The sequence below is a fragment of the Suricata suricatta genome, chromosome 9 (assembly GCF_006229205.1).
Source record: "Suricata suricatta isolate VVHF042 chromosome 9, meerkat_22Aug2017_6uvM2_HiC, whole genome shotgun sequence".
Lineage (NCBI taxonomy): Eukaryota > Metazoa > Chordata > Mammalia > Carnivora > Herpestidae > Suricata > Suricata suricatta.
The window spans coordinates 136,236,550-136,262,599 of NC_043708.1; the positions used below are offsets into that span (position 1 = coordinate 136,236,550).

At 48.4% G+C, this 26,050-nt stretch overlaps 1 protein-coding gene and 2 long non-coding RNA genes across 11 annotated transcripts in view; 1 reads left to right on the top strand and 2 right to left on the bottom strand.

Annotated features, from left to right (window-relative positions):
- PDE8A (phosphodiesterase 8A) overlaps window positions 1-26,050 on the top strand; it is a 76,796-nt gene that overhangs the window by 49,144 nt on the left and 1,602 nt on the right. Inside the window, exons 14-23 of one of the 9 annotated variants that reach the window (XM_029950935.1) lie at window positions 974-1,022; window positions 1,427-1,562; window positions 2,820-3,018; window positions 5,525-5,742; window positions 6,927-7,059; window positions 9,298-9,465; window positions 23,987-24,029; window positions 24,185-24,528; window positions 24,821-24,908; window positions 25,894-25,987. In XM_029950935.1, coding sequence (XP_029806795.1) covers window positions 974-1,022; window positions 1,427-1,562; window positions 2,820-3,018; window positions 5,525-5,742; window positions 6,927-7,059; window positions 9,298-9,465; window positions 23,987-24,029; window positions 24,185-24,528; window positions 24,821-24,908; window positions 25,894-25,901 — 1,386 coding nt within the window. In that variant the 3' untranslated portion in view covers window positions 25,902-25,987. Of the gene's footprint in view, window positions 1-973; window positions 1,023-1,426; window positions 1,563-2,819; window positions 3,019-5,524; window positions 5,743-6,926; window positions 7,060-9,297; window positions 9,466-15,831; window positions 15,920-23,986; window positions 24,030-24,184; window positions 24,529-24,817; window positions 24,909-25,893; window positions 26,024-26,050 lie in introns of those variants that run through there. The other 8 variants (XR_003913020.1, XR_003913019.1, XM_029950934.1 and 5 more) reach the window with 8 other exon arrangements.
- On the bottom strand, window positions 1,241-5,557 carry LOC115301221. Its single transcript, XR_003913022.1, has 4 exons — window positions 5,061-5,557; window positions 3,829-4,227; window positions 3,270-3,330; window positions 1,241-3,147 (listed from the first exon to the last, which is right to left on the bottom strand). It is a non-coding gene; the product is annotated as an uncharacterized LOC115301221 (long non-coding RNA).
- Window positions 9,716-20,229, bottom strand: LOC115301220. The gene is made up of 3 exons (XR_003913021.1): window positions 20,075-20,229; window positions 18,356-18,465; window positions 9,716-10,523 (listed from the first exon to the last, which is right to left on the bottom strand). It is a non-coding gene; the product is annotated as an uncharacterized LOC115301220 (long non-coding RNA).

Here is a 26,050-nt window from a genome sequence, read left to right on the forward strand (position 1 = left end):
TCGGGCCTGTCTAGCAGAGGTCTCACAAGGGAAGAACAGCTCTGTGGAAAACATCATTCCATCTTTGCCTGTCACCTTTTGTCTTGGTCAGAAGTAAAATTCACCACCTCCCTGCCACCAAAACAAACAAAAAAAAACAAACCACAACAAATTCCCCTCCCCTTGCCTGCTTTCTGAAGTTCACCTCATCTCTTAGGCAGTCCTCTGAAGGGTGGAGTGGTGCCCAGTGACAGTAATGTGTAACCGTGGTCTTGCCTGTTTGAGGCACAGGCTCCTGCAGCCGTAGGCGAGGGCTGGGGTGCAAGGGAAGGCAGGAGGCCGCTCACCCTGAGAGGCCGCCGGGGGAGTGAGGGGCGTAGAGGGCCCGGAAGAGTCCAGTGTTCTCAAGGAATTCCGGTGTCCATTGCAGTGAGGAGCGTAGCAAGGAGATGGTGGGGAAGGCTTGACGGCAGAGGCCAGTAGTCCCTAAGAAACTGAACCAGCGCTGAGAGCCCACAAGAATGCTGGGCTGTGGGGGCCTTCACCCCCTGGTGCTACCCGAGTTCAGCCAGGTTTCCCGGCCTCAGGCCTCATGGTCTGTGTTAGGTGACTGCGTGCAGTGGTCCACCCCGGGGAGCCGGGAACCTGGGGGTGCGCTGCTGGAAAGGCTGCCCTCTGGGACCAGCTGTCCCTCCCAGCGTTTTCAAGAGGGAAAGAATAGCTGGGGCGCCCAGGGGGCTCAGTCAGTGAAGCTGAAGTGCAAGTTCAGCTCAGGTCATGATCTCGTGCTTCGTGAGTTGAGCCCCATGTTGGGCTTTGTGCTGACAGCTCAGAGCCTGGAGTCTGCTTCCGATTCTGTGTCTCCTTGTTTCTCTGTCCCCACTGCTCATGCTCTGTCTCTTGCTCTCTCAAAAATAAAAACATTTTAAAAATGAAAAAAAAAGGTAAAGAATAGTTGTGACTTCTCTTTTTCTTGTTTCCTTATTTTTATCAGGATGGTTTGCGAAGACTTTCCGGGAATGAATATGTTCTTGCAACAAAAAGTAAGTGTTAACAGTGATCCAAAAAATTAAAAAGTTAATGTTACAGTGGCACTTAAATTTTCCTTTAATAAATTTTCATCATTTAAGTTTCTTTTGAGAGATCACGTGCAAGCAGGGGGAGGGACAGAGAGAGAATCCTAAGTAGGCTCTGAGCTGTCAGCACAGGGCTCGATCTCACGAACCATGAGATCATGACCTGAGCCAACACCAAGAGTTGGAGGTTTAAGAAGCGACTGAGTCACCCCAGCGCCACTCAGGTGACTGTTCTCTGCAGTGAGAAGTTTGATGGTCGGGCATGAACCCGGCACACGAGAGCTGCCCCGGAAGGGGGACTGGCCTCCCTCAGGAGCGGTTGCCGCTGGGAAGCCCGTGAGTCTCGTTCTCTAAATCCCGTCACCTTGCAGGCCTGCAGCAGATGCCCAGCGGCATCGGAACCCCCCTCTCCCTGCACGATGTCCCTCCCCGGATCGCTCGGGCCATGGAAAATGAGGAGTACTGGGACTTTGATATTTTTGAACTGGAGGCCGCCACACAGAGAAGGTGCGTCCCCGTGGAGCCCGGCCCCTAGGGGGTCTGTAGAAAGAGCACTCCAAGGAGCACGGGGTCCGCCCAGGCCAGGCCCTGGGCAGGGACAGGGCTTGCAGGGGAGGAGCAGGGCTGACCACTCGTGGCCCATGTGAAGTTGACCAAGTGACGTGATGTCTCTAAGTGGCAGGGGTTTTAAATACAGATGTGCAGGGGCAGTGCACTGAAAGTGGCAGGAGCCCAGCTCAGAGCCCAGAGCTAAGAATTGTCCCCATGTCGCAGTGTTGGTGACAGGCGTGGGGACACACCGAACTCTACATCCTGATGTGAGTACACTCACACAGAGTGGGGATGGCCCTGGGATTTTACCAGGAGTTTCGCACCTGGAGGGAAGAGCAGAGCTGGCTAACGCGGCTGGCTGGCTGGGCACACTGGGCAGGGCTGTGCTTTCAGGGTGCAAGGCCTGCAGGGACCTGTGGGACACATGTCCCCTGATGGCCCACTCCTCAGAGGTCCTTCCAGTCTGGGTGAACTGTCCCCATCTGGCCTCCATCCTTCGATCATGCCCACCAGGCGTCAGGCCTCCGATACATTCTGTCCCGTGCACCCCGTGTGGGCAGGGTGGCGGGAGGAACGCGCTCCGCCTTACGTGCTAGCGCCGCCACGTTCCTGGGAGCCAGGCCACCGCGGGTCCCTGCACGCCTGGGCCTCCGGACGCCGCCTCAGCGGAGCCGCTGCTTGGCCTTCCAAGCCAAAGGCCAGATGCTGGACGGAGGGAACTTGTCAAGGAAGGGCTGGGCCTGGCGGCCAGTTGGTCACCTTCTCAGGGAAACTGCATCCAGCTGCAGCACCCAGCGCCAGATTGTTGGGGCCGTTTTGTGACCAGTGACAGTATCTGGCTTGTAGGCAGCGGAAGCGTTCTTTGCTTCTAGACAGGACATCTGGCCAATAACACAGGTCCAGCAAGTCCAAAGGGGAGGATAGGGTTCAAGGCCACGTCACGTGGATTCTGAGGAATCTACTGGTGCGAGTAGGAGTCCCTGAAGGAAGATGGGCAGGGCCGGCACACCGGGCCCCAGGGTGGGGAGCCCGGGCCCAGAGCTCTGGCCGGTGTCGGGTGTTGGCTGCCGGGGGGCCCCGGAGAGGCAGCCTCCCCGGCCCACACGCTCGCTGAAGCCGGGCTCGGGTTTGCTGGCCGGGTCTGAACTCTCTGGGGCTCCACACCCTTTGCCTGTTTCTTTGTTTTAATGCTGTGGACGTTTTTCTCTGTAGGCCTTTGATTTATCTCGGTCTCAAAATGTTCGCCCGCTTTGGGATCTGTGAATTCTTGAACTGCTCTGAGGCGACGCTGAGATCGTGGCTGCAGATAATCGAAGCCAATTACCACTCCTGTAACCCCTACCACAACTCCACGCACGCCGCCGACGTGCTCCACGCCACCGCCTACTTCCTCTGCAAGGAGAGGATAAAGGTGAGCGGGGCGCGTGCCCGCGGGCAGGGCAGCGGGAGGGGCGCCTTCTCGGCCAGGTTGCCGTGCGGCGTGACTGCTGGAGCGGTCCCGGCCTGCATGCCGCCCGCCGGACAGCTCTGTGCAGTCGACCTGGGCAGGAATAGAGAGGGCTGTTCTACCAGGGTCTCACCCTGAGCCTGCAGCCAAGGTACAGCCCCCCGCCCGCCCTGTCCCGCCCTGTCAGCGGGGTTTGAGACCAAGTTCATCCTTACCCAGCACTGCTCCCGCGGCGGTTGCCAGCCTGGTCCAGCGTTCCATCAGCCAAGAGGAGACCTAGGTCAGAAGCCGGGCAGCATTTTCCATTCTATCCTCTCCCCCAGCCGCTGGCCCCCAGGAGACCATGTGACCTTGCCTCCTCTAGCCTCTGCGTCCGCAGGGTTCTGTCCGCCTTGTAATGCCCCCCTTCCCTCCTAGCGGGGCCCCGTCCTTTCTTGTCTACACGGCGCCAGGGGAGAACTCCTGAGCCCCCTTCCCCTGCTGCCGGCGCGAGCTTTCCGAAACAGTACCTCTGACCGTGTTGGTCCCAGGAGCCGCCTCCCGCCCCCTCCAGGATTGAAGCATTAAAACTCCACGGGATGGTGTTCACAGCTTCCAGACACACGGGCCACATGTGGGACATGCTGGCTGGTCCCCGTGTGTCCCCCCCCCCCCGTCCTTCAGGGATCCACAGCAGCCTTTGTTCCTCTGGGAAGCCTTGCCCCGGAACTGACTTAGATGCCCTTTGCTACGTGCTCACTCCTTGTGGCCACGTTCCTGATCTCACCTCCTTACCAGTCCATCCGCTCCGTGCGGCCAGCAGGTTCCTCTTGCATCCCCAGTGCCTGTCCTGCTGCAGTGGCCACTGGCACCTACTGGTGGCCAGTCACAGCTGGCTCCGTCTGCCGGGCCCCGGCCAGCAGCTTTGAGGCCGCAGGGCAGAGACGGTGAGAAGGGGCTGTAGTGTGGAGAGAGCAGGGGAAAGGTGCCACTCCCCGGCCACTCCCGAACTGAGCTTCCTGAAAAAGCTTTTCATGTTGGAAATTACTTCATTAGGGAAATTGTCCAAGCAGCAACTAGACTAGTGCTGATTCGCCAACTTTTGGGGTCTTTCCTTCAACGTCCAGCATAGCATGGCCCAGAGGGTCCAGGGAGTTCCCGCAGCCTGGCCATTTATTTCACTTTTAGAAGAACCTAGATAAAAAAAAAAAAAAAAGTACCTATATATGTGGTTTGCTCCTTCTGCTCTAAGGACTGGGCTCCTGGAGGGGTGAGAAGGTGTAGTGTCGTGGCCGGCAGGCAGGCGGAGCGAGGGCAAGCGCCCGCCCGGCCACGCTGTCCTCCATGACAGGGGACTCGGGTGTGGGAGACGATAGCATGACCATGACTGAGACCACAGGCACCACTGAGAGTCCAGAGAGAGAACTGTCTTCCATAAAAGTCTGAAAACAAAGGCCAGCGCGGCCCGGAGGGCTGTCCGTATCTGTAGGAATCCGTGTATAAAGGTAATTTTTACTATGATTTAGTGCTTTTGAACTACTCTGTAGATAACATGCAAATAGATACTTAGAAAGGTAAGTTAAACAGCACTTACTGAGATATAATCCATATACACTTCACCCATTTAAAGTTAAAACTATTGAATTTCAATTTTAATTTTCAAGACTGGTTAGATCTTCACCTTCCTTTCAAGCGTCTGTAGAATGTTTCCAAAAATGGGCTGTTCCCGGGACACAATGAAGGTCTTAATAAACTTGGGAATTTCATAGGCTATATTTTCTAACCTTCACACAGCAGAACAATTGTAACTAAATTGTAACTAAAAAGTTAAGTTAAAAAATACCAGCCACTACCAATGAGAAAATGTTTTAAATATATCAAGGCCTACAGAATGAGAAGGGCAAGATGATAATCCAAAATGGTTTTTTGAAACAACCAAGAAAATTAAATTCTAACCAAACGAATCGAGAAATGCAGCAAGTGCCAGACCACTTCGGTCAATGCCATGGTCGTAGAGCTTAACTTACCAGTTGAATTCATCCAAAGCAGGTTCCGGACTCAAGATGGTCAGGTGAGGTCTTTGGCCCTTTAAGGACTATTTCCATGTTACATCATCCTTTTCAAAGACTTGTACATCGTAAGCAATTTCCCTCTCTGGTAGTGACACTGGTTTCTGTTGGCCCAAGTCAGTGTCTCAGATGTTTTTTGTGATGTGGCTGAGGACGTGACCCCGGCTGTGTCGGGGACACCTCGTACTTTGCTGAGTCTGAGCCTGTGTGGGACGGAGAATCAGACCCCATGCCCTGATTACCAAGTACGAACACAACGCTGTTTCGGGGGGGACAGGATAACGGGCTGTGCCCAACGACAGGCTTTTCTTGGAAATCTGGAACCTCTGTTCCTGAGAGTAAGGGGGCAGAGAGCCGACTCCACCGCAGGCGTCCCTGCTTTCCGCGCCCTGCCCCGTTCTGAAAAGCTCTCTTGTTTGCAGCAAACGTTAGATCCGGTTGACGAGGTCGCTGCCCTCATTGCAGCCGCCGTCCACGACGTGGACCACCCCGGCAGGACCAACTCCTTCCTGTGCAACGCTGGCAGCGAGCTGGCCATCCTGTACAACGATACCGCCGTGCTGGAGAGCCACCACGCGGCCCTGGCCTTCCAGCTGACCGCCCGCGAGGGCAAGTGCAACATCTTCCAGAACATGGAGAGGTGGGAGCACGGAGCGGGGAGCACGGGGCGGGGAGCACGCCGGTCCCTCCGGCCTCTGTGAGACGCAGTTCCGTGCAGTAGTGCTCACCTGTCCGAAGTGCACGGTCGGGGTCTGTACATTCAGATCCGTGTGGCCATCACCCTCCAGAAAGAAGCTCGCCGTCACTTCCCACGCCCCTCACCTTCCCCCTGCACGGTCTGCCCCGCCCATAACAGACTCGAGCGTGCCCAGGATGTGGTCCATGGTGGCTTCCCGAGGCTTTCGGGGCGCAGCAGCTTCGGGTCTTGCCAGCACTGTCCTTGCCGCCTTGGGGTGTCATCTTGAGCTCTTAGAGACTCAGAGAGGCTGTCCCCTTCCATGTCTCCTCCGGACTCTGCCCTCTGCACCCATGCCCTTCTCGGCCTGGTCGGTGTTCACTTGGGACTCTGAGGAGGCCTTCCCTGCTAATGGCCAGTCAGTGCCAGGTTCCTTCACAGCACTGGGCACGTGTTTAATCAGTCATTTGTCATTACTTGTCTAACGTCTCATTTGCTTCTTTAGCTCCATAAGCTCCTGGTGTCCTGTGCCTTCAGTCCATCACTGGACCCTCGTCCAGGGGAGGGACCTGCACTTAGTAACTTGGGTTTGTAAGGAACGCTTTATGCAAAAAGATTTGATTTTACAAAACTCTCTCTTGCCCTGTTTTAGAATTTCAGTAGGCTTCATTCATCATTGCTGGTATATACACTAGTTATCCCTGGGAAAATAGACGAGACCTGCTAACTCGGGTTGTGTCCAGGGAAAGGAATGGGGTGACTGGAGGAAAGAGGTGAGCCAGACCTAACCAGGGCCGGAGGAAGTGTCCCTGCGAGTTTCTCTGGCAGAAGGGCTTCCCTCCAAGCGTCTGGGCCCTGACGATGCTGGATCTCAAGGCTCGTCTGTGGGGGTACGTCCTTCAGAGCCACCGAGCTCGGCCGTGTCCTCCTCCTCCTGGGACCATGGGCCTGTAAAGTCGTGCCCTGGAATTTCTTGATTTTCACGTCAGTTTCCCCTCGCTAACGACCTTGTTTCAGTGTGTCCTCTGCGACTCCAGGGACATGAGAATCCTAGCTCTGCAGCCGCGACCCCAGATGGCGCACTGCTCAGGGCCTGTCTGGTCCGGAGGAGTCACGTGTAGCGCCCTCGTGTTTGTTGTCTGAAACAGGAATGAGTATCGGACGCTGCGCCAAGGTATCATCGACATGGTCTTAGCCACGGAGATGACAAAGCACTTCGAACACGTCAACAAATTTGTCAACAGCATCAACAAGCCCCTGGCGGCCCTAGAAGAAAACGGGGTAAGGGAGACTGAGGGCAAGGAGCACCGGGGGGTGGGGGGTGGGGGCGGCGGGGTATGAGCTGTGCAGGGATTTCCCCAAACAGGGTTGCTGGATTTAATTTCCACTGGTTGAAAAATCATTTGAAGGGTAAAAACTTGGCAGGAAAAAAATGAGACCTCCAAAAAGAGATGGAGAAACTCGGAAGCTAACTTTAGGTGGGCGGGCCATTCCTATGCCCTTTCTCACACACGCCCCCTTCCTCCCTCCTTCGGCATTCTGGGGCGCCCTTGAGGGGTCTCACCCCCCACCCCCGTGTCCATGCTGTCCTAGCAGCCGCTCGCCTCTGTGGGGCTCTGTCACGGGAGGGTAGAGGTTGAGAAGGAGCCTGGAGTTTGGTCCTAAGGTACATTTTTGTTGCCCCCCCCATTTCTGGATTTGAGGCCTGGAGTCCCCAACAGCTGCCTGGCAAAGACACCAGTAAGCCTCTGGCCAGGCAGGGGACCAAGCTACAGAAGCAGACAGATCTGGGTTCCCAGCTGCGTTCTTCACCATTCCCGTCTGTAGAATGGGTGTGATCAATCTCAGGAACGGGACCTGAGTCTACCAGGTGCAGCCTGAGGTCACTACCTGCCACCTCTGTCCTCATGGTCCTTCGAGGAGCTTCCACCTGCGCCACACACCCTGAACATCCTTCCCCACTGCCCTCCTCACCGCTCCGCCACTGTCCTGAGAGCCGTCACCCTCCTCAGGATGGTGTCCCAGGGGGCCAGGGTCACAGTTCCTTGAATTCTAGCCCCACTTTACCTCTGTGATTCTTTTGACTGTGGCTTTTGTCCCTGGCTTTGGGCTCATTCACCCTTGTCCCCTGTGCGACCTTGGAAACCTATTGAGAACTCTGCTCCCTTCCTCCTGCTCTCTTCTCCCCGTTTGTCAGCCTGCTTCAACTTCCCTTCCCAGAGGCACCCGCACCAACCTTTGTTAGTGGCTCCACTGGTCCTGGATAGCGTGTCACCTGGGCCACTGCCCCTGGCTGACTTCGGCCACAGCCTTGTTTCTTCCATAGAGTTGGCACAGTTCTGAGACTCGGCTACATGTTCTGGTCCACCTGAAAGTCACGTGTCTCATCTGTTAGTACTTGGGGTTACTTCCGAGGGACTGGAAACCCATCTCGTGGCCCAGAGCAGGGACAGAGTAGTTAATACAGGAGCAGGCAGCTGACAGGACAGAAGGGGGGTCACCCAGCTGCAGAGCCGAGTCAGCAGGAAGCTGGCTGCTGGGGAGACCTTGGGGCGAGGAGCCCTGTTGAGCCAGCCTTGGGAGGGTCGGCTCTGGGTGGGCACGTGCCCATCTTGATGGCATGTCTGTCCTCTGGGACCATCAGGCCTTTTTAGACTTGTGGGAAGTCACGTGAGTGGCATGAAGAGCCTGGCACGTCCCTGACCGCGCTCTTTGTCTCTGTCCTCCTTCTTCCAACCGGGGCCTATCACCCGCGGGTTATGAATCCATGCCAGAGGGGCTCCTACACCAGGCGGCATGTAGCGCTGTGGACGGACAGGGCCCCAGGACTAAAAGTCCACCTTCAGTCCTTCTCCTGGCTCAGCTGGGGAGTTGTGGACACGTCTCCCCGCTCTCTGAGTCCCAGCGCCCTCTTCTAGAAAATGTAACAGTAAATAATGCTGCTTTTCATGCCTACCGTCAGTCTGTTCACGGGTGCCCATCAGAAGAGACTAACTTTTACAGAAGTATCACCAAACCTGACACAATCTTGGTGCCCTGACGGCTAATTCTCAAGACCATACCTCCCGTGGGCTGGGTGAGGGGCGCGCTTGTGTGAAGCAGGCAGCCCGGGCAGGGCAGAGAAGCCTTTATGTTTAGGGTTCACGTTCTTTTGTTTTAGTAGGTTTAGTAAGACGCCACTCCTGTCCCAAGGGGGAGCAGCAGAGCTAGGCCAAAGAAAAAGCAACTGTGAGAAATCTCTAAATGGGAAGATGAGAAGAAAGAGCCGAGAGGGGAGGGGCACAGAGACTAACTTCCAGTGCCATCCTCTGCTCTTGGGTCCTGCTCGGATCTTGCTGGGCCTTGGTTTCCCTTTCTGTCGGGTGAGGGGCTGAGCTCCATGCTCTGGTACCTTCCACGCTGTCCCGTGAAACCTTCACGGGTAGATCCCGGCAGCGCCTTCCTGGCATACAGTGGGGCCCCAGCTGCTTGGTACCAGGGAGCCCACTTGGATTGCTTTGAATCTCACTCATGTTTTAGGAAATGAATAAGGATGAGGAAGCCATAAACACCATGCTCCGGACTCCGGAGAACCGGACTCTGATCAAACGGATGCTGATCAAGTGTGCAGACGTGTCCAACCCCTGCCGGCCACGGGAGCAGTGCATTGAGTGGGCCGCGCGCATATCAGAAGAGTATTTTGCTCAGGTGAGAAGCAACCTCTTATGTTCCTTGAGAGAAACACACAGTAAGACCATCGGAGATCAGGGATTGGAACTAGGGAGGTCAAGTTCTAAGTGAGATTCTGTCCTTGAAGAACATGTGTTGTGTTGCAGGCTTCCTGCTAAGGGATTTGACTCACTTTCCCTCATCTTGAAAATGTACTCGCTGCCTTTCTTGCAGACTCTCTTCACTGGATGTAGAATCCTGGGTTAACGGTCTTCTCCTATCAGCCCTGTGCACCCTGGGCTCCCTTCATGTGCTCTCTGGGCAGACAGTTCTCAGGGGGCAGGAAAAATTTTAGAAAATACAGTGGCTTTGAAACTAGAGGAGGCTTAACCTCCCCAGTTCTCACAGGCAGGGGGCTTAGCTCTGAGAGAGGCAGACCGCAGTCAGAGACTGAGCCCTTGACCTTAAAGAAACCGTAGGACAAACAGCCCCAGTGAGCTACAGCATAGAAACAGCAGTTTGAAAAATGCCTGGTGGTTGTTTACTAAGCCCAGAACGTGTGCTGCAAGGGCAGGGGTCTTCAGAAAACTTCTCCAAACACCAAAGAGCCGGTGGGCGCCGTTTCCCTCCCCTGCCGCAGCGGCCTGCAGACCCCGTGCACCTCGTTTCCAGTCTCACAAGCCTCCCAGAGCGGCCCCTCCCACAGCAGACCGGGCACAAACCTTGCTAACACCATGCGTCTGCACCTGTGCTCTGCATGCCTTCAGCAGGAGCCCATCCATGGCGGCACCACAGGCCTGGCAGCATGCAGGCAGCCCGGACCGAGATGCCAGTTCGACTGTGGGCCCAGCAGAGATCTGGTCTGACCCAAATCAAGTCCAAGGCAACTCCAGACTGGCCCACCACCACCAGAGGGATGAAACCCTGCCCACAATAGGCAGAGGGTGCCATTGCAGGTGACTGGCCTGAAGGCTGGTAAGGCACAGGAGACAACCCTGAGGTGCCAGGTCCTGGGGAACAGGGGCCATGGGACCACATCTTCGTGAGGCCACTACTTCAGGAGCAGGAGATGTCGCTGAATCTCCAAACACAGAGAGCTAGACAAAACAGGACAAAAATCACAGCAAGAGATGTCATACAGATAATATGCCCGATAGAGAATTTAAAGTAGCAGTAATAAATACACTCACTGCACTCCCCAGTGGAGGACCTCAGGGGGACCCTCAACAAAGAAACAGAAAACAAGGAATCAGATGAAGAAGTCACTGAAACTAAAAATGCACTAGATGGAGTAAATAGAGGAAGCAGAACCCATCAGCAACCTGGAGGACAGAGTATTAGAAAGCAATCAGGCTGAACAAGAGAAAGTAAAGACTAGTAAAAATGAGACTAGACTAAGGGAACTCAGGAACACCAGCACACGTAGTTAACATTTCCATTATGGGGGCCCCAGAAGGAGAAGAGAAAGGGGGGCAGAAAATTTATTTGAAGAAATAGCAGGAGACCTCTCAAATCTGGGGAAGGAAACAAATCTGGATCCAGGAGATGGAGAGAACCCACAGCAAAAGCAACCCAAGGACGCCCACACCAAGATAAGTAGTAGTTAAAATGTCAAAAAGTAGTGCTAAGACCATTTTTAAAGCAGCACGGGAAAACAGTTACAAACGAGGAAAAACCCCTAAAGGCTACCAGCTAATTTTTCAGTGGAAATGTTGCAAACTAGAAGAGAGTGGCATGATATATTCACAGTGGTAAAAGGAAAAAACAAAAAACAAACCCCTACACCCCACACCCTAGAATACTCTATCCTGCAGGTCAGTCATTCAGAATAGAAGGAAAGACGGAGACTTTCCCAGGCACACAAAGGAATTCATCGCCACTGAAGCAGCCCTACAAGAAATGTTAAAGGGGGCTCTGAGTGGAAAGGAAGGACCATAAACCAGGAGTAAGAAAAGTAGGCACAAAAGCAGTGCATTAAGAATATCTACACAGATTGGTCAGTGGGTTCACGAAATCAAAGGATGTAAAGTACGACACCATCTACCTCAGATGCGGGGAAGACAGGAGCTCAAGTCCAGCGCCTTCAGAACGGGTTCGAGCTGAAGCAGCCGTCAACTCAGTACGGAATGATGCAGGGCCCGGTGCTGATAGAACCTAATGGTAACACAAGTCACAAACTGATGACAGCTATGCAAAAAACAAAGAGAAAGGAATCCAAATATATCACTAAAGCCAGTAAACCATGAGAGAAGAGAGCAAAGAAAGGAATGGAGAAAACCCACAAAAACAGCAAGTAACGAAATAGTTATAAGTACACACTTACCAATAATCACTTTGAATGTAAATGGACTAAACACTCCCATCAAAAGACATGGGATGAAAAATCGAGATGCATCTGTGTGCTGTCTACAAGAAACTCACTTCAGACCTAAAGACACACACAGACTGAAAGTGAAGGGATAGAAAAGCACTTACTGTGCAAACAGACGTGTAAAGAAAACGAGGGTAGCAGTACTTACATCAGACAAAAGAGGCTTTAAAATAAAGATTATAAGGGTGTCTGGGGGGCTCAGATCATGATCTTGAAGTTTGTAGGTTCAAGCCCATCAGGCTCTGCACTGATAACACAGAGCCTGCTTCAGATCCTCTGTCTCCCTCCCTCTCTCTCTCTCAAAAGATGATAACAAGAAACAAAGAAGGATACAACATAGTTCTAAGGAGAATAATCCAACAAGAAAATACAATCATTGTGAATATTTACACATCCAGCATGGGAGCACATAAATCAGCTAATAACAAAGGAAAAAATCAATAGTAATACAGTAACAGGAGGGGGCTTTAACTGGAACTTAAATCAATAGGTAGACCTGAACAAGGAAACCATGGCTGATTGACACATTAGACCAAATTGTTAGGACTGTCATATTCAGAACACTCCATCCTAAAACGGAATTCACATTCTTTTCAAGTGCATTGGAACATTCTCCAGAATAGATTATATATTGGGCCACAAAAGTAGTCTCAATAAATTCAAAAAAATCAAAGCCATTACGACCACAGTGCTGTGACACTAGAAATCAACCAAAGGAGGAAACCTAGAAAAGGCACAAATACATGGCAGTTAAATACACTCCTAAACAGTGAATGGGTCAACCAAACAAACCAGAGAAGAACTCAAAACATATATGGAAACAAATGAAAAACACAGCGGTCCAAAGTCTTTGAGGTGCAGCAAAAGCTGTTTAAAGGGGGAGGTTTATAGCAACACAGGCCTTCCTCAAGAAACAAGAAAAATGTCAAACAACCTAACCTTACACATAAAGGAGCTAGAGAAAGATCAGCAAACAAAGCCCCAAAATAGTAGAAGGAAGGAAATAAAGATTGGAGCAGAAATAAATGAAATAAAAACAAATAAAAACCATAAAACAGATCAATGAAACCAGGAGATGCTGCTTTGATAAGATCAACGAAATTGATAAACCTTTTTACCTAAACTCTTCAAAACAAAAATCAGAAATGAAAAAGGAGAGATAAGAACCAACAATAGACATGCCAACAAATTGGACAACTTAGAAGAAATGCATAAAGTCCGAGAAACATCTACCAAAATTGAACCAGGAAGAAATAGAAAATTTGAACAGATGTTTACCAGCAATAAAATTGAATCAGTAACCAAAAAATTCCCAACAAACAAAAGTCTGGGACCAGGGAGCTTCACAGGTGAATTCTAGCAAAGATTTCAAGAAAGGTGAATACCTATTCTTTTCATACTATTCCAAAAAATAGAAGAGGAAAGAAAGCTTCCAAATTCATTTATTGAGGCCAGCATTACCCGGATACCAAAACTAGATAAAGGTACAAAAAAGAACTACAGACCAATAGGTGTAAAAACCCTCAACAAAATATTAGCAAACCAAATCCAACAATACAGTAGGAAAATCATTTACCAGCATTAGGTGGGATTTATTCCTGGGTTGCCAGGGTGGTCAACATTTGCACATCCATCAGTGTGATACATCATATCAACAAGAGAAAGGATAAAAACCATGTTCATTTCAACAGATGCAGAAAAAGCCTATGACAGACTACACTATCCACTCATGATAAAAACCCTCAACAAAGCGTATCTAGAGAGAACATCCCTCAGCGTAATGGAGGCTGTATATTAAAACCCACAGCTAACTTCATACTCAGGGGAAAAGCTATCAGTTTTTCACCACTAAGATCAGGAACAAGACAAACATGTTCACTCTCACCAATTTTATTCAACACAGTACTAGAAGTCCTAGCTCCAGCCATCAGACAACAACAACAACAAAAAAATAAATAAAAGGGAGTAAAACTTTAACTACTGAAAGACCTAACATGTAGTTTTTATAAAAAACCCTTAAGACCCCACCAAAAAACTACCAGAACTAGTAAATGAATTCGGTAAGGTTACAGGATAGAAAATCAATATACAGAAATCCATTTTGTATATTGTTCTATACACTGCAATTCTACCATAATGAAGTAGCAGAAAGAGAAATTAAGAAAACAATCTCATTTGTAATTACACCAAAAAGAATTACATCCCTAGGAATAAACTTAACCGGGGAGGTGACAGACCTGTATCCTGAAAACTATAAAACACTGAGAAAAGAAGCTGAAGATGACAAAAACAGAAAGATACACCATGCTCATGGATTGGAAGAATTTGGTTAAAATGTCCACATTACCCAAAGCAGTCTGCAGACTTCATTGCTGTTGGTATTGTGTTAGGGATTGCATTATCACATAACTAGAACAAATAAGCCCAAAATTTGTTTGGAACCACAAAGACCCTGGCTAGCCAAAGCAATCCTGAAAAACCAAAACTGGAGGTATCACAGTTTCAGATATCAAGATAGACGACGAAGCTGGAATAATTAAACAGTATGGTACTGGGACAGAAGTAGACACACAGATCAATGGAATGCAATAGAGAACCCAGAAATAAACCCACAATTATATGATCAATTAACCTACGACAAAGGAGACCAGAATGTGCAATGAGAAAAAGTCTCTTTGAATTGTGCTGTGACAGCCTTCTCTCACTAGACAGAGACTGGTGAGATTTGAACTCAGAAGAGAGCACAGCCAGTAATCCAACATCAGCCATAACATTGTTCTTGTTACGTCTCCTATGAAACAAAAGCAAAAGCAAACTCTGGGGACGACATCAACAGTAAAAGCTTCTGCACCGCAAAGAAAATGATCAACCTACTAAATGGGAGGAGATTTTTGCAAATGACATCTAATAGAGGCTTAGTGCCCAAAATATATAAAGACCTGATACAAACTTAATACCCCAAAAGTCAAATAAAGCAATTTAAGAATGAGAAGAGGACACAAATAGGCATTTCTCCGAAGACAACAAAGATGGCCCACACACACGGAGAGAGGCCCAGCACCACTCATCATCAGGAAATGCACATCACAACGACCATGAGCTGTCACTTCACACCTGTCAGAATGGCTAAAATCGAGAACACAAGAAGTATTGACAACGATGTGGAGAAAGAAGAACCATCTTGCAATGCGGGGGCGGGCGGGGGCAGTGCAAACTCATGCCGCGACTGGGGGAAACTGTGGATGTACCTCCAAACAATTATGAATACAATCACCCTATGACGCAGGAGTGCACGACTCGGTGTTTACCCGAAGAACGGGAAAGCGCTGGCTTGTGAGGACACACGCAGCCCCACGCTCCCCGCGGCATCATTTACAAGAGCTGAAATGCGGAAGCAGCCCAAGTCTCCGTTGACAGAGGAATGGCTAAAGAAGTGGTGTCTGTGCGCGTGTGTGCACACATGCATATGTGCGCGTGCGCACACACACACGAATATTATTCAGCCTTAGGAAAGAATGAAACCTTGCCATTTGCAACAGCATGGACAGACCCTGCAGGCATTATGCCAAGTGAAAATCCGTCAGAGGAAGACAAGCACTCTGTGATCTCACTGCTGTTTGGAATCTTAACAACAACAAAACCAGAGCTCAGAGATACAGATAGCAGATTACGCGTTGCCAGGGTAGGGGCGTGTGAAATGGATGAAAAGAGTCAAAGGTACAAACTTCCAGTTATAAAATAAGTCACGGGGACTCAGTGTACAGTGAGGCATCTGTAGTTGATACGATGTTGTGTGTGTGAAAGTTGCCAAGAGAGGAAGTCCTTAAAGTTCTCATCACAAGAAAACAAATCCGCTAAATATGTGTGGTGGCGGATGTTGACTTACTGTGGTGGGCATGTCACAGTACATACCAGCTTGGAATCATGTTGGATGTCAATTATACCTCAATTAAAAAAGAAAAAGAAGGAAACACTTTTAAAATGGTAAATACAAAAGATTTTTTTTACTTCTTTTAATGTTTCTAAACACGTAGGACTCTTTCAAGCAAAAGAGAAAACCCTGCATCGCAGAGGACCTATGACAGCTAACAGAGAGGGTGGGGAGAGTACAAGTGCACGAACGTGAGTGTCTCCGTCTTACACCAAGTGCTAATTACAAGGAGAGCTTGGGGCCGCCTGGGGGCTCAGTCGGTTGAACATCTGACTTTTAGATTTCGGCTCAGGTCCTGATCCCAGGGGCGTGGGATTGAGCCCTGTGTTGGGTTCTGCACTGAGTGTGGAGTCTGCATAAGGTTCTCTCTCTGCCTCCTTCCCCTATTCACATACCCTCTTTCTCTCTCTCAAAAAGATTTTTTTAAAAAGTATTAGCTGAGTAGACTGAAAAGTGAAGGCTATAGATGGTACTCCATAGAGCAATCAGTGTCGCTTAGAAGTTGAGACATAATGGAACTCTAAAATTATTAAAATATACAAAAGTGGCAGAAAAAGAGAAACAAACAGCAGGAAAACAAGGTAAAATGGTGGCCCTAATGCTGATCACCTCAGTGCTTCTATTAAAAGTTAGTAGACTAAACACGAATTAAATAAGAGTTCCTCAGAATGGGTTGTTTTAAAGCCAACTACATGCCGTCTACAAAAGGTACACTTACCATATAAAGAACAGTACATGCAAAGACAGAAATCGACGGGAAAAGACATCAGGCAAATTGTAAATTACAAAAGACCGGAATGGCTGTCCTACTCTCAGACGAGACCGACATCGGACGCAAATCCTACGAGGGATAAACTGAACACTTCACAGCGATGAAAGGGCCAGTTCGGCGGGAGAACACAACAGTCAGAAGTGTGCATCTAATAACACCTTCAGAATAAATGAAGTGACAGAGGGAAGTAGACAGTTCTCTAATCGTAGTTGGAGATTTTAACGCCCTCTTTCAGCACCTGATAGAACATTCAGATTAAAATGCTAGTAAAAGCAGATAATCCGGACGCTGTCAATCGCCTTACCTTAAATATTCATAAAACCCTACACCCGAAGGGGCAGAATACACATTAAGTACACATGATACGTTCACTGGCGTACATCATGTGTTGGAGCCACAGAAATTATTCACTAAGTTTAAAAGAATTGAAATCAGAGGATATATTCCCTGTCCACAGTGGAATTAAATCAGAAATCAAGAAGATATCTAGGTAAATGCCAAATATTTGGAAATTGTACAACACACTTCTGAACAGTCCATGGGTCATGTAACAAGAAAAATTTGAAAATACTTACAATTAAATGATAATTGGGCCACCTTAGTGGTTCAGTTGGTTAAGCACCCAACTTTGGCTCAGGTCATGATCTCACGGTTTGTGGGTTCAAGCCCCATGTTGGGCTCTGCGGACAGCTTAGAGCCTGCTTCGGATTCTGTCTCCCTCTCTCTGCCCCTCCCCCACTCACACTGTCTCTATCAAAAAAAACGTTAAAAAATTACAATGAAAATTGATCAAAATTGTGCAAGTAAAACAATGATTAAAGGGATGTTTACCATATTATTGTTATGGAAAAGGCCCCAAGAAAACAATCCCATTTATAACTGCACCAAAAATAATAAAATTTCTAGGAATAAATTTAACCAAAGACCTATACTCTGAAAACAATAAAACACAGATGACAGAAATTCAAAACACAAAGAAACAGACGCTTCATGCTTATAGGTTGGAAGGACAAGCATTTGTTGAAATGTCCATACTACCCAAAGCAGTCTACAGATTTAATGCAATCCCTATCAAAATCTCAACAGCATTTTTACAGAATGACAACAGACAATGCTAAAATTTGTAGGGAACCACAAACCCTCCGAGTAGCTGAAGCAATCTTGAAAACGCAAAGCAAAGCTGGGGGCATCACAATTCTGCACTTCAAGTTCTGTTACAAGGCTGTAGTGATCAAAACAGTATGGTACTGGCCTAAAAACAGACGCATAGATCAACGGAACAAGACAGAAAACTCAGAAATAAACTGACAACTATGTGGACAAGTAATCTCCAACAAAGCAGAAAAAAATGTTCAACAAATGGTGTTGGAAAAACCAGACCTGCTTTCTTTCACTATACACGAAATAAAGCAGGATAAAGACTTAGACGTGAGACCCGAAACCATAAAAATCCTCGAAGAGAGCGCCGGTGGTCATCTCTGACACTGATCATAGCCATGTCTTTCTAGCCTCCTGAGGCAAGGAAATAAAAGTAAAAATAAATATGACCGTGTCAACATTAAAAGTTTCTGTGCAGCCAAGGAAGCAATCGACAGAACTGAAAGGCACCCCACTGAGCGGGAAGGGGGATGTGCAATGACATGTTCAGTAAGGGGTTAGTACCCAAAATACATAAAGAACTGATACAACTCAATAACCAAAAAAATCAAATAATGCAGTTAAAAAATGGGAAGACATGAGCAGGCATTTCTCCAGAGAAGACATACAGACAGCCAGTTGACACGTGGAAAGAGGCTCAACATCACTCATCAGGGAAATGCAAATCAAAACTGCAATGAGATACAGCACCTCTCACCTGTCAGAATGGCTGGAATCCAAAACACAGGAACCAGCAAGTCTTGGCGAGGACATGGAGATAAAGAAACTCTCTTGCACTGTTGCTGAGAATGCAAACTGGTGTAGCCACTGGGGAAAACCGAATAAAGTTCCTCAAAAAACATTCAAAATAGAGCTACCCTATGACCCAAGAATTGTATTGCTGGTTTTCTACCCATAAAATAAAAGAAACACTCATTTAGAGGGATCTGTGCACCTCTATGTGTATTGCAGCGTTATTTATAATAGCCAATTTACAGAAGCCGCCCACGGGTCCCGTCAGTTGGTGAGTGGATAAGGATGCGATCACACACACACACACACACACACACACACACACACACACACACAATTCAGCCATAAAAAATGAAATCTGGCCATTTGCAACAATGGGTAGAGCTAGACAGTGTAATACTAAGTGAAATAAGTCAGAGAAAGATACCTTACGATCTCACTCATATGTAGACTTTAAGAAACAAAACAAACAAGCAAAGGTAAAAGAACAAACTGATGGTTCCCAGAGAAGGGGGAGGGGCTGCAGGTCAAAGAGTACACATACCATGATGAAAAAAGATGAAATGAAAATAAAAGGTCCCAAAGTTAATGCCTTGGATTTCACTTTAAGAAACGAACAAAGACTGAGGCACCTGGGTGGCTCAGTCTGTTGGGCGTCCGACTTTAGCTGAAGTTATCATCGCACAGGTTCATGACTTCGAGCCCTGCATCAGGCTCTGTGCCGACAGCTCAGAGCCGGGAGCCTGCTTCAGACTCTGTGTCTCCCTCTCCCTCCCTCCCTCCCTCACTCTGCCCCTCGCTCCCCCCCCCCGTCACTCAAAAATAAATATATAACTTAAAAACTAAAACAGACAAAAAAGAAAATAAATTAAGAACAAAAAAATGAGGAAATGGAGAAAACAAAAACTTAACACAGCCAAAATTCATTCGTTGAGAAAATTAACAAAATTTGTCAGTACCTAGCTAGAATAATCAAGGAGAAAACGAGAGAACATAAATTACCAATATCAGGAATGAAAGAGGTGTATTGTCATCACAAATCTTACAGATTTTTTTACTTGTGAACTTTATGCCAACAAATTTGATAACTGAAATGAGACAAAAATTTCCTTAAAACTACAGTTTACCCAAACTGACAAGATAAAGGAATAGCCTGAGAAGCCCTGTATTAGATTCTTTCTCAAAATCTATTAAAGATGTTCCCACAAAGCAAATCCCAGGCCCGAAGCGCCTCAGGAATTCTGTGAGACCCGTAGGGAAGGAGTAATGGCGGTCTTACAAACCGTACCGCAAGACAGAGACGGCAGGAGCACTTGACAACCCGTTCATGAGGCCGTTACTCTGCTACAAAACCCTGACGGAGACGCCCCGAGGAGGCCGTCCAGTCCGCTGTTTCCTGCTTCCTGAGCACAGGCGCAGAGGTACTTAACTGAGCGGTACATAAAGACCATCGATTCTGTCTCATCGTAAATTAGAGCTTCTTCCCAAGAATGCAAGGTCAACTTAATATCAGAAAAATCAGTTATTATAATCACCACACTAAAGGAGAAAAAAACATTGCAGTAGATGCAGAAAAAGCATTTGACATCATTCAACATTCATTCATCAAAAAGACACTCGGCAAACCAGGAATAGAAAGGAACTTAACTTTACAAAGGGCGTCTACGGAAACTTAGCAGCTGACCTTCTATTGAATGGTGAAATACAGAATCCCCGCTCAAGGCTGGAAACCGGGGAGGCGAGGCTCTTCTGTTGAACCCTGTATCGGCTGCCCTGTGCAATAAAGCAAGAGAAAAAAGGTACAAAGACTAGAAAGGCCTAAGTTTTTTCCTATTTGCAGAAATGAAATGATTTTTTACATTGAAAGCTCTAAGAAGTGTACAAAACAATGAATACGTTAATACCGACTTGATTCAGAAGGTCATAAGACACAAGCCCATCGTATAGTTAGTTGTATTTTACATAGTAGCCAGAAACAATGGGAAAATGGAACTAAAAACCCATTCCCATTTACAGAATAGTAAAAAAAAATCTAGGAATTTAACAAAAGAACTCTAATCCTTTACACTGAAAACCACAAAATACTGAGAAATTAACACCTGTGAAAATGCAGAGGTACACTAAGTCTACAAATTGGAAGACTCACTGTTAAGGTACAGATTTCTCCAAATTGATTGTATACATCAATGCAATTCCATTAAAAATGCGAGCAGGGATGTTTTGTTTGGATGAAGTGTTGTTGTTTATAGAAACTGACAAACTGATCCTAAAATTTATATGGAAATGTGAAGGACCTTGAATAAGCAAAGCAAACTTGAAAACATTGGAAAATTTACAGTTTGGCTTTAGAGCTTAAAATAATGAAGCCAGTGTGGCACTGGCATAAAGATGTCAGATACATGGATGGAACGGAATAGAGGCCCCAGAAATAGACCACATCTATATAATCAGTTGGGAAAGGACATTTTTTTCAGCAGGTGGTGTTGGAATGCGTAGAGATCTCCCTCCAACAAAAAATGAACCACAACTTCTACCTCATACCAGAGAAATACCTTTTCGCAGCGGGCCACAAACCTCAATACAAAACCTAAAACCATCAAGCTTTTAAAGAAACCTGTAAGAGAATATTCTTGGTCACTGAGAATTGGACAGGCCATTTCCCACATACAGAAAACCACCAGCACAAAAAAAAAAGTTTTGAGAAATGAGAATCGAAATTCAGGAATTGTGCTCATCTAAACACAGCTATGAAAATGAATAGGCACAACTTTCTGGAAGAAAATATCTGTAAATCCTATCTGACATGACTTTATTCAGAAACTATGCCCCAGTAATGAAAGGCAAACTGCCTAATTTAAAATGGCCAAATATTTTAACAGACACTTCACAAAAGGAGATACTAACAGTCAATAAGCAAATGAAAAGTGCTGAACATGATTACTCATCAGCGGAAATGCAAGTGAGAACCACACCGAAATGCCACTGTGTGCCCACTGGAGTAGCTTCAAGTTTAAAAGGCCGACAACGGCAAGCATTCATGGTGACGTGCGCTGCTGGGGTCCGTTCTCCAGCACTGGGCGTGTCAAATGCTACACCCTCTTTGGGAAGCAGTTTGGCAAGGGCTCCTGGGTGTTTGGTACATGACATAAAATTTAACATTTTCAATGATGCTGAGTTTCATTTTCCTTCATTGTTTTTCTTTTTTATTTTTTTTAATGTTTTATTTATTTTTGAGACAGAGAGACAGAGCATGAGAGGGGGAGGGGCAGAGAGAGAAGGAAACACAACCGGAAGCAGGCTCCAGGCTCCGAGCTAACTGTCAGCACAAAGCCTGATGCGGGGCTCGAACCCACGAACGTGAGATCTGACCTGAGCCGAAGTCGGAGGCTTAACCTACTGAGCCACCCAGGCGCCCCTCCTTCATTGTTTTAATGTGTGTCACATCAACTCATTTTAGATGTTGAACCATCCTTACATTATTGGACTAAATCCCATGTGGTCATAGCATATGATCCTATAATATGCTGCTGCATGCTGTTTGCCGTTATTTTGTTGAAGATTTTCCATCATTATTCATAAAGGATATCAGTCTGTAGTTTTCTCCTAGTATCTTTGTCAGGCTTTGGTATCAGGGTAACGCAGGCCTCATAGGTTGAATTAGGAAGTGTCCTCTCCTTTACAATTTTTTGGAAGAGTTGGAGAAGGATTGGTGTTATTTCTGTTTAGGAGTTTGGTAGAATTCAGGGCACCTGGGTGGCTCAGTAGGTTAGGCGTCCAACTTTGGCTTAGGTCATGATCTTGCAGTCCATGAGTTCGAGCCTGTGTTGGGGGTCTTTGTGACAGCTCAGAGCCTGGAGCCTGCTTCGGGTTCTGTGTCTCCCTGTCTCTCTGCCTCTCCCCTGCCCATGCTCTGTCTCTCTCTCTCTCTCTCTCTCTCTCACTCACTCACTCACTCAAAAATAAACATTTAAAAGAATTTTTTTTGAAGAGTTTGGTAGAGTTCACCATTGAAGCCATCTGGTCCTGGGCTTTTGTTGGGAGGTTTTTGATTCCTAGTTACAGGTCTCTTCAGAGTCTGTTTCTTCATGACTCAGTCTTAGTAGATTTTATGCTTTAAAGAATTTCACTGTATCCAGATGATCCATTTTGTTGGGGTTCAGCTGTTCACGGTATTTCCTTTTAATCCTTTTATTTCTATAAAATGGGTAATGTCCCGACTTTCATTTTTGTCTGTTTTTGCTTATCTTCTCTCCCACCTTTATTTCTGATGTTAGTAATTTGAGCCTTCTTTTTTCCTACTCTATCTAGTAAAGATTTTTCAGTGATCTTTTCAGAGAACAACCTACTTTTGGTTTTGTTGATTTTCTCTATTTTTCTGTTCTCTAGTGTACTTAACTCTGCTTATTTCTTTCTTTTCTTCTGCGAGCTTTGAGTTTACTGTGTTCTTTTTCTCGTGAGCTGTTAAGTTAGGTTGTGGAGAGCCTTCTTAGTAATGGGGGTGCTCGGAGAGGGTGCAGGCAACATCTTAAAGTTAAGCAATTTATTTTACATTGATCACCAGCCTCAGTGACATATACAAACTCCTGCGCATCTGTCTCTCCACCCTCTGTTCTTGAGGTCACAGGTGACACAGTGATATCCTGTGCACCAGTTAACACGTGTGTAATTCTTACTCAGGTCTTTTAAATCCTGTAGAAAATAGTGGAGTTAAAACAAAAAGTATAATAATTACTTTTTTCTATTTGCCTGTGTGTTTACCTTTACTGGAGATATTTTTACTTCGTCCTAGGACTTGGGGTTTACCCTCTGGCTTCTTTTCACGTCAACCGGGCAGGCTCCCTGGAGCCTCTCCGGAAGCAGGACTAGTGCTCCTGGCCCGTCAGCTTTGTTCACCTGGGAGTGTTTGCGTTGCCCCCTCGTTTTTGAAGAACAGTTTTGTTTTGCTAGTTACAGAATTCCCAGCTGACGGGTTCGGTCTTCAGCATTTTATGTGAATATCTCACTGCCTGTGGGCCTCCAGGGTTTCTCCTGAGAAATCAGCTCATCATTTTACAGAGAATTTTCTATAATGAGTCACTTTTTGCTTCTTGCTTTTAAAATTCTTTGGTTTTGGCTTTTGACAGTTTGGTTAGAATGTGTCACAATATGACTCCTTTGGGATTTATCCTATTTGGAGTTGTTTAGTTTCTCAGTTTTATAGATTTAGGTCTTCAAGTGATAGCAGTTTATAACTTTTTTTTTCCCCCCAAATAATCTCTGCTCCTTTCTTGCTTTACTAGATTCTGATAATGTATATTATTGGTCCATTTAATATTATCCCATAAGTCCATTAGGGTCTGTCACTTTTCTTCAGGTCTTTTTTCTTTCTCTGCCTTAGTCTCAGTTATTTCAAATGTCCCATCTTCAGATTTGTTTCTTCTGCTGCCTCTCATAGCTGCTGTTCAATCTAATGAGTTATTCAAACCCTTTTGTTTTCCAGCTCCAGAATTTCTCCAAGAATTCTGTTTTTATAATTTGTCTCTCTGTGGATATTCTTAGTTTGTTCATATATCATTTTCCTGATTTCCTGTAACCCTTTGATCATGTTTTCCTGTAGCCTGCGTGCATATTGAAGATGGTGGATTCACGGTCTTGGTTCAGTAAGTCCACGGCCGTTACTTCTTCAGGGATAGCTTCTTTTCTTCTTTGAATAGGCTGCTTTTCTCCCTTTTCTCTGGCGTTGTGTTGAAAATTTGTTGGGGGTTTGGTGAGGGGGGACCCACCTCGCTAAGTCTTTGTGGTTTGCTCCGTGCAGGGAGAGCCCTTCACCAACTAGCTGGGCACGTCCCAGCCCCGGGACAGCGCCACCTGCCGGCTGAAGTTCCCCTCGGGTCGCTTCGGCCAGGTCCTGTCTGGGCCTGTGTGGGGCGCTCCCGGATCCACTGCATACACGGCTGCTTTGGAATGTTGTGCTTTCCCAGAATCCCCTCCCAGCCTCTCCTTGGTGCCTCACTTGGGGTCCTGAAGGTCTCCGCCCCGATCTCTTGCCCCAGGCCTGTGTGTCCTTTTCCCCAGGCGGCTTTCCCAAGCAGTAGCCATCGCTTTGGCACTAGAGCTGGGTTAGATGAAACAGAGACCGGTCCTTTGGGCGGCTACCAGGTAGGTTAGAATCATGCAAGTAAGATCAGCTCTGCTCCCTCCAGTTTAAAGGAAGCAGCTGGGAACTGGGCAGGGGACGGGGTGGGGTAAAAACACCATGACATTTTCTACCATTTTGAAATGTGGCTTTTCTTGACCAGGCTTTCATTTGGTTGCTGAAGAGCTCTGACTGTTTGCCAGAGTTCCTGTTAGGTTACTTTAGCCAGTGTGGCGATGGTCGGTGTTCCCATGGGGGGGTGGGGCCTTGATCATTTAAAGCCATTCAAGTGCGGTTTCTTCCTGCGCATAGTAGGGCCCGGAGGGGCCTGGAGATCGGTCCTCCCCTCACCGCCAGCGGTGCGCAGTGGTTTCGGCTGCAAGAGTGCCCGGGCGTGAAGACGGTACGAAATAGCACCTCCGCCTCTCCCTCTGGGCGGGGCTGGAGACCCGGATGTCCGGCTCCCGGGGAGGTGCTGGACAGTGTGTCAGGTCGTGCTTGTGAACAGATCTGCCCCGCGGATGGGGTCCCAGGAAGGAAGGAGCGTGTGCAGGTGCGGAGCTCGCATTGGTACCTAGATGGGGGCAGGGGCCACAGGTCGGCTCGCTGGCAAACAGTCTTCAAGAGAACAAAGGCTCCGTAAGGTCCGTGGACTTGTCATTTGGGGCCAAAGAGATCCCTGAGCATGAGGTCTTCACTGACCTCGCAAGTCCGCTGTGTCCGCGTGCAGGCCGACAGGGCAGCACGGACGGACGAAGTGCCGGCGCCACGGACAGCCGAGCGGAGGCACCGTCGGCTTTGGCTCCCTGAGCGCGCGGGTTCGCTCTCGCGCGGGTCCACTGTGACCCAGCAGATCGTGTCAGGAGAGTTCCCGCCCCTGGGCCCTGCTCTGAGCCGGCGGGCCGCAGGCTGGGAACCCGCGGGCCTCCCTGCCGCTGCCCCTGCACGCTGCGGCAGCCACTCAGGGACGGCTGGCCCCCGGCTTTGCTGAGACAGCCCCGGGGGAGGGAGCCGCCAGCCCAAGCCGGGCCGCCGCTGTTCCCTCCTCTCTCACCAGAGCGCCCCGCCCCTCCTCCGCGCCAGCCACGGCGGCGGCAGGGCTCTCCTTGCGGGGGGCGTCCACCGGGAGACCTGTCCCCAGCGCCGTCAGCACGGCTGGCCTCGGTGCATCTCGGTGCTGGGTACGGTCTCCTCCCAGGAGAGACCCCAGAAGCAGAGACTCCAGGTGCAGGGCTCTCGTGGATCACGGTCACTTCCAGGGACAGCTGCCTGCCGTGAGCCGTGGGCCACTGCCGGCTGCCCCCCCGCCCGGGGTCTCAGCAACGCCGGGCTGCGCGAGGTGGAGCCACACACGGAGCGTCACAATCCGGGCGTTTTCTGCTCCGCAGACGGATGAGGAGAAGCGGCAGGAGCTGCCGGTGGTGATGCCGGTGTTCGACCGGAGCACCTGCAGCGTCCCCAAGTCCCAGATCTCCTTCATCGACTACTTCATCACCGACATGTTCGACGCCTGGGACGGTAAGGCCGCGCGGGGGCGGGGTCCCC